At 35.4% G+C, this 16,058-nt stretch overlaps 11 protein-coding genes and 2 pseudogenes across 13 annotated transcripts, besides 1 other annotated feature; 11 read left to right on the top strand and 2 right to left on the bottom strand.

Annotated features, from left to right (window-relative positions):
* Positions 1-144: 144 nt before the first annotated feature.
* On the bottom strand, positions 145-976 carry TVAGG3_0318130 (uncharacterized protein; the record flags this gene model as incomplete). Its single annotated transcript, XM_001314718.2, has 1 exon — positions 419-976. The coding sequence occupies one exon, from the start codon at positions 974-976 to the stop codon at positions 419-421; it is 558 nt and encodes a 185-aa protein (XP_001314752.1).
* A 1,408-nt stretch (positions 977-2,384) lies between these two features.
* Positions 2,385-3,203, top strand: TVAGG3_0318140 (phage tail repeat-like family; the record flags this gene model as incomplete). Its single annotated transcript, XM_051230097.1, has 1 exon — positions 2,385-3,203. One exon carries the CDS (start codon positions 2,385-2,387, stop codon positions 3,201-3,203), a length of 819 nt encoding a protein of 272 aa, XP_051099827.1.
* Positions 3,204-3,342: 139 nt separating this feature from the next.
* On the top strand, positions 3,343-3,705 carry TVAGG3_0318150 (uncharacterized protein; the record flags this gene model as incomplete). The annotated part of the gene is made up of 1 exon (XM_001314719.1): positions 3,343-3,705. One exon carries the CDS (start codon positions 3,343-3,345, stop codon positions 3,703-3,705), a length of 363 nt encoding a protein of 120 aa, XP_001314753.1.
* An 18-nt stretch (positions 3,706-3,723) lies between these two features.
* Positions 3,724-3,966, top strand: TVAGG3_0318160 (serine threonine-protein phosphatase family; the record flags this gene model as incomplete). The annotated part of the gene is made up of 1 exon (XM_001314720.1): positions 3,724-3,966. The coding sequence occupies one exon, from the start codon at positions 3,724-3,726 to the stop codon at positions 3,964-3,966; it is 243 nt and encodes an 80-aa protein (XP_001314754.1).
* Positions 3,967-4,392: 426 nt separating this feature from the next.
* On the bottom strand, positions 4,393-4,817 carry TVAGG3_0318170 (uncharacterized protein; the record flags this gene model as incomplete). Its single annotated transcript, XM_001314721.2, has 1 exon — positions 4,393-4,817. A coding segment is annotated over one exon (425 nt), but the record flags the coding sequence as incomplete, so codon positions are not given.
* A 453-nt stretch (positions 4,818-5,270) lies between these two features.
* Positions 5,271-16,058: part of a mobile genetic element that runs on past the window's edge.
* On the top strand, positions 7,268-7,669 carry TVAGG3_0318190 (uncharacterized protein; the record flags this gene model as incomplete). Its single annotated transcript, XM_051230098.1, has 1 exon — positions 7,268-7,669. One exon carries the CDS (start codon positions 7,268-7,270, stop codon positions 7,667-7,669), a length of 402 nt encoding a protein of 133 aa, XP_051099828.1.
* TVAGG3_0318200 (uncharacterized protein) lies at positions 7,689-7,844 on the top strand (the record flags this gene model as incomplete). The annotated part of the gene is made up of 1 exon (XM_051230099.1): positions 7,689-7,844. The coding sequence occupies one exon, from the start codon at positions 7,689-7,691 to the stop codon at positions 7,842-7,844; it is 156 nt and encodes a 51-aa protein (XP_051099829.1).
* On the top strand, positions 7,864-8,448 carry TVAGG3_0318210 (phage tail repeat-like family; the record flags this gene model as incomplete). The annotated part of the gene is made up of 1 exon (XM_051230100.1): positions 7,864-8,448. The coding sequence occupies one exon, from the start codon at positions 7,864-7,866 to the stop codon at positions 8,446-8,448; it is 585 nt and encodes a 194-aa protein (XP_051099830.1).
* On the top strand, positions 8,478-10,630 carry TVAGG3_0318220 (annotated as a pseudogene). Its single transcript has one exon. A coding segment is annotated over exon 1 (2,153 nt).
* On the top strand, positions 10,685-11,470 carry TVAGG3_0318230 (annotated as a pseudogene). Its single transcript has one exon. A coding segment is annotated over exon 1 (786 nt).
* Positions 11,811-12,473, top strand: TVAGG3_0318240 (uncharacterized protein; the record flags this gene model as incomplete). The annotated part of the gene is made up of 1 exon (XM_051230101.1): positions 11,811-12,473. The coding sequence occupies one exon, from the start codon at positions 11,811-11,813 to the stop codon at positions 12,471-12,473; it is 663 nt and encodes a 220-aa protein (XP_051099831.1).
* On the top strand, positions 13,432-14,346 carry TVAGG3_0318250 (organellar and viral DNA polymerase type B; the record flags this gene model as incomplete). Its single annotated transcript, XM_051230102.1, has 1 exon — positions 13,432-14,346. The coding sequence occupies one exon, from the start codon at positions 13,432-13,434 to the stop codon at positions 14,344-14,346; it is 915 nt and encodes a 304-aa protein (XP_051099832.1).
* Positions 15,245-15,859, top strand: TVAGG3_0318260 (organellar and viral DNA polymerase type B; the record flags this gene model as incomplete). The annotated part of the gene is made up of 1 exon (XM_051230103.1): positions 15,245-15,859. The coding sequence occupies one exon, from the start codon at positions 15,245-15,247 to the stop codon at positions 15,857-15,859; it is 615 nt and encodes a 204-aa protein (XP_051099833.1).

The raw sequence follows: 16,058 nt of genomic DNA on the forward strand, positions 1-16,058 counted from the left end.
TGTCATCAAAGATTTTCATAAGTTCTTCAACAATATTCCAATGATTCTTTATAGGAACTGAGAGCAGAAGTGATAGGCCTACAGCCATCATAATTAAATAACAGAAAAACAAGAAAGGTATAGAATAAAAAAGCTTGGAAAATTTGAAAAAAGTTATTATTTTACATTAAAAATAAATTAGGTCTGCTACTAATATTGAATAAAAGTGGCACTTTTCAGTGCTGAAATTGATAATAAGTTTGAATAATTGCGTATTGACGCGTACATCAATTTCCCACTTCCTTGTTAAAGCACCTTTTGACAAAAAGTGACATAAAAATTCGTGACAAACGAAAAACCTCCCTGGCTTTTCTAAGTAAAATCGACCGTTCCCACCTCCAAAAACACGTCTAATGATGTGTTTCAGCGTATTCAGTACTTACGATAGTAATCTCTTATGCCTTGGGGTCCAAAAGATTGGCAATACATCAGTTGACGGCTCGGTGAGACGAACAGCCGGAATTGTACTCTTAACGCCATTATCAGACTGTGGAGCATCTGTAGTTGGTAATTCTAGGCCGCGTCTGCTGGCTGGCGACATATAATCGTCGCGCAAGTACATTAGGTCCAACAAACGTGTACATTCGAGTAAAGCTGATTTATCTATAATTTCTACACTACCATTGGCAAGAACTACTCGTCCGCGGTTGTTTAATTGCTTCTGGGCCAAAATTTTTGAAGTATCAACTGATTCGCGCTTCTTGTTGTTATACTTCGCTCTAAGTACGTAGAGGTGATCACCATCCTTGATACCAAAGAACTGGAAACTGAAAGACATCATAAGTAAAGCATTCTTGTACATAATGAATCTTTTGTCATCACCTTTGATTTCATCTTCAAGAACTTGTAAGCAATCGGTCTTATTGACTGTAACCTCTCTTACTTCAGCGTTTGCATCATGTAAATAGATTGTAATAAGTGGAGACTGAACAAACATCGATATTTTTGGTTTTCAATTTAAATTGAATTGATAAACCGCAAATTTCTCAAAATGTGATGTCAAAGTTTTTAGTACGGGATGCACAGCACAATGTGTACATCAATTTTGAAAAGAATCAAATTTTAGATTCTGAAAAGAATTTATGGAGATTTTTTTTTGCCCTTAGCCAAATTTAAGATTTTAAAATCATGGTTTCATGTGCTCCTAAGATAAACATTATGATTGAAGATAAATAAAAATCAAAAATTTCAGATTTACAAAGATTTAGACAATTTAATCCAAATAATTGGAAGAGTTAATGGCCAGATGAACCATAAACATTATACTATCCTCAATGAAAACCATATTCTATAACAAACAGTGTGGTATTGATAATTAACTCTACCCTTCTTTACAATATTGACTCACTTGCGAACATGATTGCATTTTGCAGCGAAGAATTAGTATGAAAACAAACAACAGGATTATCGCGCTATACATTCATAATGCAATCAATACTTATCTTTTCTTTACAGCCATATAGGATGTCATCGAATCATAGATCCATTGCGACTGTCATCCAAATCATCATTTAGACCACCAATAAATAATTAATTTTAGATATTCTTCATGTTTGACAAATTAATTAATTCATCCATATTAATATCCTTTTCCATTTGTAGCGAATTCTTTGCATACTCATCGCCTGAGCGGTGTAAAGCTATACCTAATACGGCTTTACTATATTCAAAAGTCATATACGTTCCTCAATTTTATTCTAAAGCGATACACAATATATCTGCTTTTCAGCTGATTATTCGATAACTACTATCAGTTTCTCAACTCTGAATCCTTGAACTCAGGTCGATATTATCGGCCATATTATTAATTCTGGCAGTTGATACTGAAAGTTCGCTTTTTTGATAACCCTATGAAAAATTATGAGTTTTAACACACTATATATCCATGGTTCGGGCTATTCTTAAATGTTTTTAATCTTATTTCGTTATTTTTAACTTCTAATATGTATCTATACAGTATTCTTTAAGCTCATATATAATTGCATGTCAATATGATTTTACTACCATTGCTTTGATTTACAAATATCGATTAGGAATAGAATGTTTGAGATTTCACGACCAGCAACACCTACTATTTTACATTGAATTTTCAATACATTGTGCTTAATATATTGTGATAGTGCCAATATCTTCATGAATGTTTTATTAATATATTCCCGTAAGCTCCGCAATTATGGAACCTCTCATCATGGATATAAAAACTCAAAATAGAAAAACCACAAAAAAAAAAAAAAAAAAAAAAAAAGGTATTGGGGCTTCCAGGCACTTCGTGCCCTCTAGCCCCGAAGATGTTTTGTCACTTTTCTGTCACTTTTCAGGGAAAAAAAATTTTTATTGTATATAAAATGAATTTTACAAAACCACCTTTACCCTTCTTTGGAAATAAGAGTAGATGTAAAGATATTCTATTGAGAGAACTTAAGAAACTACCGAATGGTCTAACATTTGTAGATTTGTTCGGTGGAAGTTTCTATATATCTCATTTGTGCCATACCGTATTCCCAGACTCAAAGATTATATGCAATGACTTCGACAACTATATGAACCGTCTCAAACATATACCAGACACAAACAAAATATTGAGTGAGTTGAAAGAAAAGATACCTATAGGTAAGATGGAACGTATACCATTAGATAAGAAAGATATTGTCAGAGAGGTTTTGAAAAAAGCAGAGTATATTGACTGGGATAGTATATCTTCTAGACTATTGTATAGTGGTTCTATAAGAGTTCATGACATTGAAACACTTATGTCAAACGTTTTATATCTTAACTATACAAAGGTTTTCAAAGAGAACATAGAAAAATATACTGAGGGTATAGAGTTTGTGAGATGTCGTTGGACAGAGTTGTATGAAAAATATAAAAACAAGGAAAATGTTTTCTTTATAGTAGACCCGCCGTTCTATAACACATATGATTTTCAATACCAAGCAGACTGGACTTTGAGAGACTCTTTAGAAACTTTAGACGTTTTACATAACCATCCATGCTTTTACTTTACATCCGATAAAAGTGGTTTGGAAACCGTTATGAGATGGTTAGAGGACATACATGACTATGATTTTAGATACGATAAGATAGAATATGAGAGAGGTCCTATAAACCGGAAAAAGTGTCATAACAAAGAAATTTTATTGGTAAGTAAATGTGGTTTGAAATAGGACTACTTGTTTTAGGTTTTTTCCATTGTGTCATTTACTTATTTGACGTGGCAGAAAGATATAGAGAATATGAAGATGAACCAATGTCTGCAAATGTTCAGCATATGTACTCGTAAGAGATATTTTTATCTAATATTAAATGGACGCACAGAACTTAGCGAATGCACAGCAACCTGGACAACCAAACCCAGAGAATATTCCAAATGAAGTTAGAATACAAACTGCAATGGCAAACTATGGTCAAGTGCCAACAGATGTACAAATGCAAACTGCCATGTCAAATGACGCTGCGTTAGGTTTGCCACCATGGTATGCAAATATGAGATGGAAAGAGTTTTATACAAACCCTGAAGTGGGATATAAACAACTCTATGCAGATGACGCGAACACAGGAGTTGACCCGGAATATGTTTTCTACCAGAGGAGAAATAGAATGTATGAGCTCCAGTTAAAAAATGCTATGGAACTCAACAGGAAACGTAAGAGACTAGGCGGACATTAGATTTTTACATATAGTAAAATGGGTTTCTTTGGAAGAATAGGAAACTTCTTTCGAAATGTTGGAAGAGGTATATGGAATGGAATAAAATCTGTCGGAAGAGGAATTTGGAACGGAGTCAAAAATATTGGTAAAAGAGTAGGTCAGTTCGTTGGTATTATACCTAAAGACCCTGAACCAGAAGAACAAGCTCCTGTTATACAACAGCCTGAACCTGCACCACAGTCTAGTTGGCAACCAAATCCAACACCTCAACCGTATTAAAATTATATTTTTACCGTTCGATAGTAGTTGTATATGAGACTAAGTTCTAAGTAAAACGCGTGGTATAATGGAACTATTCTCTTTCTTCCATCTGTTGTAAACCATACTTGAAAGTCTGAAATACTTCCACTCGGTGGTTCATATAGCTTTGTAGGTTTTTCGTAAAAGTCATTTGCCAAGCATAAAAAAGAGTTTTGTGCACCAGAAAATGAAGCATGAACTATAATAGCATCTGAGTCGAAAACATTTTCATATGTTCCATTAGGGTTTTCGACTTCATAAAAGTTCGGGTGTACTGGATATTCTGCAGGCTGATTTAACATCCTCAAAAATCTATACCATGCCAAGTTGTTATATTTTGTAGAAATATAAACGTTTTCTCCAAGGTCTTCTATTCTATTGATTTTAACAGTTGCATTTTTCCTGTCATAAACAATATCGAGATGGTATTCTCCTTCGTCAATGTTATACTGGTTTGCATATTCGATATAGATATCGTTTATTTTTTCTTGAAAAGCTTGAAGAGTTGTTTCTAAGTTTACAAGCAAATTCACTTGTAAAAGTTTTCCCTGTTCAAATTTCTCATACGTACGTTTTTCTTTGTTATAGTATCGAACTTCAAAAGCGACCGTAAATGGGAAACCATGTATGGCTTCTGAAATGAACTTCATTCTACGAAAGCCAACAGCTTTTGTGACGGATGGGTCTCTTAGCCATCTCAATGGGTAGTCAAAACGATAGCCTTCATGCTTTACGGTCTCTGTCTCAAACTTTTGACCGACATTCGTAAAAAGTTCATCTAATGGTTTAGTTGTAGCAACTCTTGAATTTTCTTTTTCTATTGAAAGCATATTTTATCTAGAATAAAAATGTCGAAAGAAACAGCGTCTATGAGAGAAATACAACACAACCGACAACTCATTTTGCAAGCTCTAAATAAGAACACAACAAACTTTTCAAACTATTCTAAGATATCTGAGTCATTGAAAGAAGGAAACTTAAAACTGACGATAAACCCAATGACAGATGAGTTTCTGTTTCAAGACAGTAAGAACCATACTGTCTGTGTAAATCCAACAAAAAGAACTTTAAACGAGAAACCTATAGATGAACTTCTTTTGAAAGCAGATATTGACAACAAAGCTGACAAAGAGTATGTCATTGAAAAAGTTCAAGAAGAACATGACAGAGCAGATGCAACATATGCAACGAAAGAACATACTCATCCTGAACTAGCAGACAAAACATATGTTGACAATAAAATGTCAAGTGAAGTGACAAGAGCTGAAAACGAATATTCTAAAAAGACTCATACACATACCATTGCAAATATTACAAACTTACAAGAAACCTTAAACAGGAAAAGTGACGTTGGACATACACATACCATTGCAAATATTACAAACTTACAAGAAACCTTAAACAGGAAAAGTGACGTTGGACATACACATACCATTGCAAATATTACAAACTTACAAGAAACCTTAAACAGGAAAAGTGACGTTGGACATACACATACCATTGCAAATATTACAAACTTACAAGAAACCTTAAACAGGAAAAGTGCCGTTGGACATACACATACATCTTCTGAAATAACAGACTTAAACGTTAGCCTTGAAAAGAAGGCAGATAAGAACCATACACACGATTTCTTCGCAACTGTTGGTATAGAAAATATTGAAGGAACGGTTGAAGAAACTGGTGGGGATGTATTAAATTGGAAACCTCCTAACTTTCCACAAGGTTTAACATCGGAGGATGACATAACGACGATGAAATACATTAGATGTAGAAATGTCTATGTCATGAAGGATGAAAACAATGTTAAATTCACTGCTCAAGATTTATATGACAACAAAGCTGACAAAACAGAGCTTCAAACGTTAAAGACAGAAATACTTCAAACACTATATCCTATAGGTTCTATTTACACGTCAATGAACTCTACCAGACCAGAAGTAGTACTTGGTCTCGGAACTTGGACTCAAATAGTCGACAGGTTTTTGTATTGTGCAAACTCTTCAAAGGAAACAGGTGGAAGTAAAACGATTTCAGGTGAAAACTTACCTGCGCATAGTCACTACGTAGATTTAAGTACATCTCAAGCAGGTTGGCATAAGCATAGATTTTGGGATGGTCAGCAATGAAAAAAGGTAAAGGATATGATGTTAAAGACAACGTTCAGTTTGCTATAAATTGTTTCTGGGTAGCACACAGGGAGAAGGAAACCATACACATCGCGTTTCAGGGTATACGCAAACAACGGGACAAAGTAAAGACTACATGCCACCTTACATGACAGTTTACGCATGGTATAGAAATGCTTAGTCGTCATTTTCAACTTCTTTAGCATATTCGTCAGGAGTTGTCTTATATTTGTTAGGAACTGTCTTTGAAAGTATACCACCTTGAACTTAACAAGTTTGAAACGAGGTCTGACAATAGTAGTTTTATCTTCTGCTTGCAGTCTGTACATTTTGCCATGTTTGCCTAAAACTTCATAATATTCTCTTGTATACTTTCTTCTATTTTTACGAACACGAATGTGAGTACCTGTCGAGTTCCCATTGTTGTCATAGTCAATAGTATTTTCATATGGGTCGCGTTTAGGTATTTCTATTTTTACTTTGTCACCTTTCTTAAGTTTGAAGCCTGGCATTCTTTCTTGTTTGTCTCTTTTGACTAAACTATTAAATATATAGTCTTTCTCTAAGTCGGGGTTGTTTTTCATTTCTTCGGGGGAGTGGTTTCCCAAACCTTTTTGTTTACGGCTATTGTAAATATTTAAAACTTGTCTCATCTTTGCCATGGAGAAGTGTCTATACTTGTCGTCATATGACATTTCATTACCTCACCACCTTGTGGTTGGTTTAAGTCTCTTAAGATTTTTATACAACTGTCAATGACACCAAGAGCAGAATGGTTTTGGTCGACAATGAAATATTGGTTTACATTTTTTGAACGCAGATAGTTTTTAATATCGTCTGATTTGAAAGAACTTTCACAGTCAGATGTCAGTTTTGTTGGATGGTATTTGTCAACAAATATTGTCAAAGCAGTTTTCACATCTAAAATATTTTTGGACCATAATGGTATGGCTTCACAGTATCTTGTGTTTTGACCAACAAATATTAGCCAGTATGGTGGTCCATCTGTTCTAACTCTCGGAATGTTTTCCAAGATATCCATAAACCAAGCATTTGGTGTTGAACTAAAGATTTTTACCATGAGTGCTTTCTTTGTTGCCTTAGAAACATACGGGTCCTTGTTTGAATTCGTCATTTTTAACCCATAAGAAATGGGTTTATTTGGCGCATTAGCAGGAGTCGCATCTAGATTTTTACCCGCAGTGGGAACACTAGCCAGAGGTGCATTTGGAATTGGAAGGAAGATTTTGAGTACATTAGGTATACTGAAAGAGAAAGCACAACCTATTATACAAACCGTACAGAAAGGTTGGGATGTAGCACGAGATGCAGCAAATCTTATTCCAAATCCTGAAACAAGAGGAAAAGTTCAAGGATGGATGGACAATGTAGGAAGACAAGCAGGAAACTACTATAACAAAGCAAATGACTACTATAACCAAGCAGGGCACTATATGGACCAAGGTGAAAGATTCTTTAACAGAGGATATAACCATGCACAACAGTGGGTAAACAACAACCAACCTCAACCGCCTCAAACGTGGGGAATGTAAAATTTTTTACTGAGATGAAATGAACAATACAGCATTGAGACAAATGGGCTCAAGATGGATTTGTCGGCTTCCAGCAGTTACACAACCACGTGTTTGTCAAGTTCTTCCTATACCTCAGGAAGTTTTAGACCGACTTAAAAAACCTCAACAACCAGTTGAAAACAAACCAAACTAAAATTTTTTACTGAGATGAAATGACCGAAGAAGTTGAAACGGTAGATTTGACACCACAAACAAAAAGTTCAGAACCATTGTCAAAACCCGTCAAAGAACTTACAGATGAAGAGAAAAATTCAATAATAGAAAGTGTGAGGTCTGGAAATACAAACCCTAACTACAAAGTCACTTTTCATAAAAATGGAACGGCAAGTATCTCAAAAAAGAAACAGACTCTCACAAATAAAATATTGAAGTCTGAAGGAATTTTCGAGACAACAGATGGAAAAGTTTACTTCACTGACCAACAGTTCATTATAGAACATCTCATTGACTTAGAGTCAAAATATTCTAAACTTTACAACAAACACAAAAAGTTGAAAGGAAAACAAAAACAAATGGCATATGACATTTATGAAGATGTTAACGACACAACTGTTCCAGCAAGTGAGGTAAAGTCAAATGAACCGAAAAGTGACGAAAAACCAATAGAAGAAGGGGAGCCAAAAACTGAAGATAAACCAAAACCAAAGGTTAGTTTCAATACTAAACCAAGTCAACCTTCATTAGCTGGTATGGGTTGGCGTCAAAGACTTATGGCAGCCGGTGGTTATGTAAAGTAAAGAAAAAACATTTTTTTATTTTTTATAAAATGCCCCCGTATAGAATGGATAGAAGGTCTGCTAAAATAAAAGCAGAGTTAGAAAGATATGGTTGGAGAGTTTCAAAGAAGTTTAAATATAGGAAGGGAAGACCCATAAAAGTCTATGACAAATTGTCTGGTCTTCGCTACGAAATGGACTTAGAAACAGCACGCGCAAATTATCCAAACAGACTAGAGAGGTTAGAAGAAGAACGTCTTATGGATATGCCTTTCGATGTTACTGAACCTCAAGTTGAAGGACACGACGGCTTTGCCAGATTCTACTGGAAACATGACGAACAATTGCATCCTTTGAGGAGGAAAAAAGGAAAAGGTGAAGACGCACATGCTCCCATGGAAAGAACAAGATATGCATATGAAAAGTATCGTGAAGTTAGAAGTAAAATTACTTCTGGTCGAACCTTTACAGTAAACTTTGACGAAGGAAAGAACAAAGAAGGCTTCATGGGTGTACTTGCTGCCATACAAGACGGAAATAAGAAAGGATACAATCTCAGACTAACCGTAACAGATTTAGATGGTCATATATACTATGCACATGGCAATGTCACAACAGCCGCACAACTTCTTGACGCTTTCAAGACTACAAAGAGAGAACAAATGGTTGACTCCGACTCAGATATTTTGAATGCAATTGAAGGAATTGCAAGCGTGAAGTTCGAATGGTTACAACCTAACCCTCAAGCAGTCAGACAACATGCTGGATACTTCCCCTTCAGAAATAAGTCTGACATTAACCTGACAAGGTATGGAATTTACAATTCAATTGAAACAATTGTCAATGAACCTTGTATTCTTACATGTCTCAGGAACTCTGGTCTTGTTACAGATGAGAAAATGAAGTATCTTGAGTCATGTGTGAAAACAAGGTACATTCTCAGAGGTCAATTGTCAAAAGTTGCACCGTTGGCAAATGTGAATATCCGAGTCAACATACCGACTGAGAAAGGTTCTTCACATGACGACTATGTTATTGACAAAGACTTACCATGGTTGAAGATTGTACTTGTCCACAACCACTTCATGTTGAACGAAAGTCTTACAAACCCATTGTTCGGAAAGGGTAAGTGCAACATTGTCAGAGCTGTTAACATTCTTTTCGAGAAAGGCTTGTTGGAACCAATTCCAGATGACAAGCTGACAGAAACTTTTGTACCAAAAGACGAAACAAATTTTTCATTGTTAGCAAGACCAAAAGTTGTTCCAGACAAAGTTATAGCACAAAAGAAGTACACAGTTCCAAAAGGAGTTGGATTGTTCGGATACCAACCTGAACCAGAAGAACTTCCAATGAGGTTGCAAGAACTTCAAGATGCTATAAACAAACTTCCATTGAGCATCCAATCGACGTCAAATTGTATTGGAGAGCATCTGAGTTAGGTCAGAAAATTTTATATGAAACAGGTTGCTTTGACGATGTTTATGAGATAACAGGCGAGGTTTCTCAAAAGATAAGAGACTCACTTGAATTTCCACGAACTGGGCCAATAGGTTGCGATAAGTTCGACTCATATGAAAAGATATACTATGTCGACCTTAACGCTGCGTACATGAGGTTCGTCCAATATATCCCGACTGGAATTCCAAACGAAGATGGTGAGTTCCCGGGAAGGAACTATACAGTTGGAAAGGTCATACAACAACTCTATGATATTAGGAAAGCTTCAAACCCCAAACTTGCAATGACACTCAAATTGCTTATGAATTCGACATGGGGGTATTCCATTAAGAAACCTCAAAAGATGAAGAGTAAACACTATGAGAAGGTCGACAACTTTGTTGAAAGGTTTTCTCCTTTTGTTTTGAAGTACGAGTTCACCGAAGGTCAAAATGGCTTAGTAACCACAGTAAAACCTATTGTCGAACATTGGTCTTATCCTCAGTTCGCAAAGGCAGTCCTTGACAACTACAACAAATTCTTCTCCGATGTCAAATCCAAAGTTGTGGTATACTATGAGAACATCGATGCACTCATGACGAACGAGGAAGGCTATAACAAACTCATTGAAATGGGTTTAGTCGGTGAAAAGATGGGCTGTTTTAAGCTAGACAAGGTATTTTCCGAAGTTCATGTTCTCTCCAAGCGTAAGTACTGGGGTGTTAAAGAAGATGGTGAAATAGTTAAACATTGCATGAAATAAAACATTGCATGAAATAAAAACGTTTTTAAAACAGTATATTTTTACATATATTAAATGCTTCAGGTTGAAAAACAAAGAACAAAAGTAGCAGATACAAAACCGTTAGACTATATCTTTACAAACGCTGGTAGGACTATTTCAGATGAAGAAATTTTATCCGGAGCTTACAGGTTTGACTATCCAATTCGTTGGCTTCAAAGTCCTTCAGATGCAAAGGCAATAGGATTTAGAAGAGTTTTGTTTTCAAATAGAACTAATGCATTCATGTTCGCAGTATATTTTCACGGTCAGTATAAAGGCTCTGATGGTCTAATAGAAAAATTTGACGAAATGAAAATCTTTACAATTCGTTCAGACGAAAGTCTTGAAAAAACTCTAAATGACTTTCAAACTCAAATAAACAAATACTACTGGGAATTTCAAGAAAAATACCACTCTTTACTAAATGGAACATACTATCTGAACTAGAATACGACAAGATGAACTCCACAGTTTCATTTCAAAAGATTGAAATTAACCCTCCAAGAGATACAGAGTTTTTATATTGGGGAGTAGACAAACGTTCTTGGGCGCAATTTCTTCGGTTACTAAACCAGAACGAACCATTACCACCAGATGGTCCATTTAAATTTATACTTCCACCAACAGATTTGACAGTTTATAGAAACGTGTTCGACCCTCAAAATGTCATGTGTCATGCAAGTTTCAGTTCAAGCAACAACAGTTTTCTGTGTATCGGTAAGGACTTTTATGACTTTGCTTCTAAATTCTACGAACCACCTAGTAACAGTTTCTCTGACTTTCAAGTTTGGTTCACAACAAACGGTGTGCAGCATATAATACCATTGTACTATGACTTTTATCTCGAATTGTCTTTCATATACAACTACGGAAAAGTGCTGAAAAAGTATTGAAAAATATATTTTAGGTGAAGTGGTGAGATCTCACCTGTTTTCTCACCTCTTTTCTCACCTCTTTTTTCACCCGTTGAATTTTGTATAAAAAAGCAACCGCCGGAATTCCGGCGGGTGGTATATTCTTCACAAAATGCTTGTTTTGAGGTCGAGCCACAAACGAATGTCCGACGGTTAAGCCACAAACGAATGTCCGACGGTTAAGCCAAAAACGAATGTCCGACGGTTAAGCCAAAAATATTTTTTATTTTTATTGTAAGAACAGTATGACAGTCGAAGCAAAAACGTTCACGAACAAATCTAATGGCGAAACATTCACAAAAGGCACCTATAACGGTATTGAAGTCTTACGTAGAGACAAGGATGGTTATATAAATGCAACAAAGATATGTCAGCAGTTTAGGAAAGACTTTAGAAGGTTGTTGGAAAATAAGTCCTGGGAAGAGTATTTTAAGGCATTTTGTGAAGAATATACCAACCCGCGGAATTCCGCGGGTTGCTTTTTATACACAGTTCATGCAGGAATTCCCGATGAAATCAAACAGGTTAGAGGAACGTATGTAGACCCAAGACTCGTAAACTATATAGCAATGTGGGCTTCTCCAAAATATTGCATAGCAGTTGGAAAAATTCTGGACTCCATAGACAAGAAAGTTCATGAGAAATTAGATGAAGAAGAACTTGAAGATACAGCAGAGAATGCAAAACCTTTGTTCGAAGAAGAAGTTAGAAAAATGCGCGAAAAACAAATAGAACATGAACATGAGATATGTTCTGGTTATAGAGATTCTCCATACGAACTAGACCAATGGGAACAAGAAGATTTAAGGAGAGAATTTAGAGAATATGAACTCGCTAAAGTTTCATTAGAAGCTGCAGAAGAGAGGTTAAAAGGTTGGGGTCGTTTTGTACAAAAATATTGTGAGTAAATGAACCATTTTATTTTTATTGAATTCGGCAAAAATATATTTTAGGTTAGATGGTTTTTAGGTGTCACCAGGTCCCTCGGTCCCTCGGTCCCTCGGTCATTTTAACTTCTCTGAAAAAGTGTGACAACATGACATTTTGACAACAACACAGGAGATAGATTTCATCGTAAATGTTTTGTATAAAAAGCACCTGCCGGAATTCCGGCGGGTGGTATATTCTTCACGAAATGCTTGTTTTGTCAAGACTTTCATCGTAAATGTTTTGTATAAAAAGCAACCGCCGGAATTCCGCGGGTTGGTATATTCTTCACAAAATGCTTGTTTTGTCAAGACTTTCATCGTCAATGTTTTGTATAAAAAGCAACCCGCGGAATTCCGCGGGTTGGTATATTCTTCACAAAATGCCTGTTTTGTCAAGACTTTCATCGTAAATGTTTTGTATAAAAAGCAACCGCCGGAATTCCGGCGGTTGGTATATTCTTCACAAAATGCCTGTTTGTCAAGACTTTCATCGTATATGTTTTGTATAAAAAGCACCTGCCGGAATTCCGCGGGTTGGTATATTCTTCACAAAATGCCTGTTTGTCAAGACTTTCATCGTATATGTTTTGTATAAAAAGCACCTGCCGGAATTCCGCGGGTTGGTATATTCTTCACAAAATGCCTGTTTGTCAAGACTTTCATCGTATATGTTTTGTATAAAAAGCAACCCGCGGAATTCCGCGGGTTGGTATATTCTTCACGAAATGCTTGTTTTGAGGTCGAGCCACTTTTGGCTCCACCTGTTTTTTCAACCAAAGCTCATTTTTTTCGGCAAAAATATATTTTAGGTGAAGTGGTGAGATCTCACCTCTTTTTTCACCTCTTTTCTCACCCGTTGAATTTTCATGAATTTTCCCGAAATAAAATAAAAAGTTAGTTTTTTTAAAAAAATATTTTTTATTTTTATTGTAAGAACATGTTAGCAACAACAGCACCAAACTCGTTAGTCATGAACCCAACTTCAATGTTAGTAGAGATGAAAAGCTTCATTCCTTCTTCATATACTTTCGAAACAGAAATCCAGAAGATAAAGCAAGAACTTCTCCAAGGAGATTTAGACTGTAGTGCAAAAGATGAAACAAATGAAGAATATCTTTATGAAATGCAGGATATTATTGACCATCTACCTAAACTTCCTGAAATACAACAACAAAAGCTCACTATTCCTGAATTCGATGAAATAGAAGTCAAAGCAACTGACTCAGTAGAAACCAAGAAGTTCATACGTAAGGTAAACTATGAGTTTCTTGGATTTCATTGCAACCACAAAGTTATGGACAAAGATTGCGATATGGTATATAAGAACATCTCTGACATATACAAATCTGAAGAATTTAAGACCTACGACAACTTTGTTTCGTTAGTTGCAAAATGTGTATGGCAGATAAGAGATAAAGATAAAAGAGGTAAAGTATGGAACGAACAGATAAAACCAGCAACTTTTGAGTTAAAGAAAACCATTGACGCCTTAGTTGTTTTAGCAGGTCAAATTTCAATGTACAATGCTAAAATGAACCCACAATGTTCTAAATGTAAAGCAGCAATGAGGAAATATAACTACTCCGTCAAAGAGATAGAAAGAATGCGAAACGACTATGCAGATTTAAAGAAAGAAGTAGAGAAACCAGCAGAAGATAAAATGGACATGTTGACATTTCTAAACAAAAACTATCCAACAGCTGACGATTTCCTTCTATCTGATGTCAAGAAGAAATATAAAGAAACATTCGGCATTGTGAAAACTTTTGACATACTGACAGAAGAAATAGAAGCTACAAAACTGTTTAGGATTTCAAATATACATCGGACAATTCATGTAAAACGCTTGTGAAAAAGAGGTGAGAAAACAGGTGAGATCTCACCTCTTCACCTAAAATATATTTTTGCTGAGTAAAATGACCAAATTTCATTATATAACTGTTATGAGTGACGAAGAGAACTTTGACACTTCGTAAAAAAAATCCCTGAAGTCTCAACAAAACATATACGAAGAAGTCTATTTCCTGGACTGTTGTCAAAATGTCATGTTGTCACACTTTTTCAGAGAAGTTCATTTGACCGAGGGACCGAGGGACCGAGGGACCTGGTTAGATCTAAATATATTTTTGCTGAAAAAAATGACCAAATTTCATGAATTTCCTCATATGTTTGCTACCCCGACTTTTTTCGGCCTTGCATAAAACTCTATGAAATCATGAAAAAATGACCAAATTTCATGATATAACTGTATTTTTTTGACGAAGTGAACTTTTACTCTTCGTAAAAAAAATCCCTGAAATCATGAAAAAATGACCAAATTTCATGAATTTCCTCATATGTTTGCGTCCCGCGGAAAACCGAGGAACGAGATTCCGTACGAAAATCGTAAAAAAACTCTATGAAAATCGTGAAAAAATGCTACCCTCGAAAAACCGAGGATAGAGATTCCGTACGAAAATCGTGAAAAAATTGCGACCCCGGTTTTTTTCGGGGTCGCCTAAAACTCATGAAAATCGTGAAAAAATGCGAGTACGTTAAAAACCGTAGTCGCCTAAAACTCATGAAAATCGTAAAAAAACTCTATGAAAACAGTGAAAAAATGCGAGTAGGGGAAAAATCCTGGTCGCCTAAAACTCATGAAAATCGTCAAAAAAATCCCTGAAATCATATCTTTTATACAAGATAGAAAAAATAAAATTAACGCTATTTTTTTAAAATATTTTTTTTTATTTTGTATGTAAAGACAGGAAATGACAAGCACTGAGTTTGAAACAGTTAAAAAGATAGACAATGACACCAAAGTGGTTAGAATAGGTGATTTAAACGTAAGATACTCAAAGAAATACAAAAAATATTCTTTGTCAGACATTTTAACACTATCTGAAGAAAAGAAAGCACACGACTGGGTTAAAAATGCTTCAACTCAGAAAATTTTGACAAGAAATCCTGAGCTGATGATATCGGTAAGATTCTATGGAACAAGAGCATATCTCATCGACAAAAGTCTTATACCAGTAGTTTTGTTCTGGATTGACCCAGTTGTTGGATATAATTTCATAACATATGGTTCATTCGATACTGAACGTTGCAGTGAAGGCTTACTTTACATCGTTCAGAAACCGAAGGACTTCAATACAAAGAGATATAAGATAGGAAGAACATTTAATATAACTCAAAGATATGACAGTATAGTCAATAGAGTTAAGGTTGCGTTTGTTAACGATATGAGAGCTGCTGAAACAGAACTACTTGAAAAGTTTGAGAAAATGTATGGTGCTCCCACGAGAGGTAAAGAAACGTTTGAAGTAGATGAGATCGACAAAGCTATAAAAGTATTTGACGAAGTTGCTGAAAAATACATGTAAAGCGTTTATTTTTGGTCTTTTATACAAGATAGAAAATAGCGTTAGTTTTTATAAAATATTTTTTTTATTTTGTATGTAAAGACAGATATGACAACAACAGAGAACACAACAACTGCTATCGTTCATGAAGATATAAATGAAGAATACGAGTACATACAGTATAACAAACAACTCCGTCTCATTCGTTCGGTCAAAGATG

The sequence above is a fragment of the Trichomonas vaginalis genome, chromosome V (assembly GCF_026262505.1).
Source record: "Trichomonas vaginalis G3 chromosome V, whole genome shotgun sequence".
NCBI lineage: Eukaryota > Parabasalia > Trichomonadida > Trichomonadidae > Trichomonas > Trichomonas vaginalis.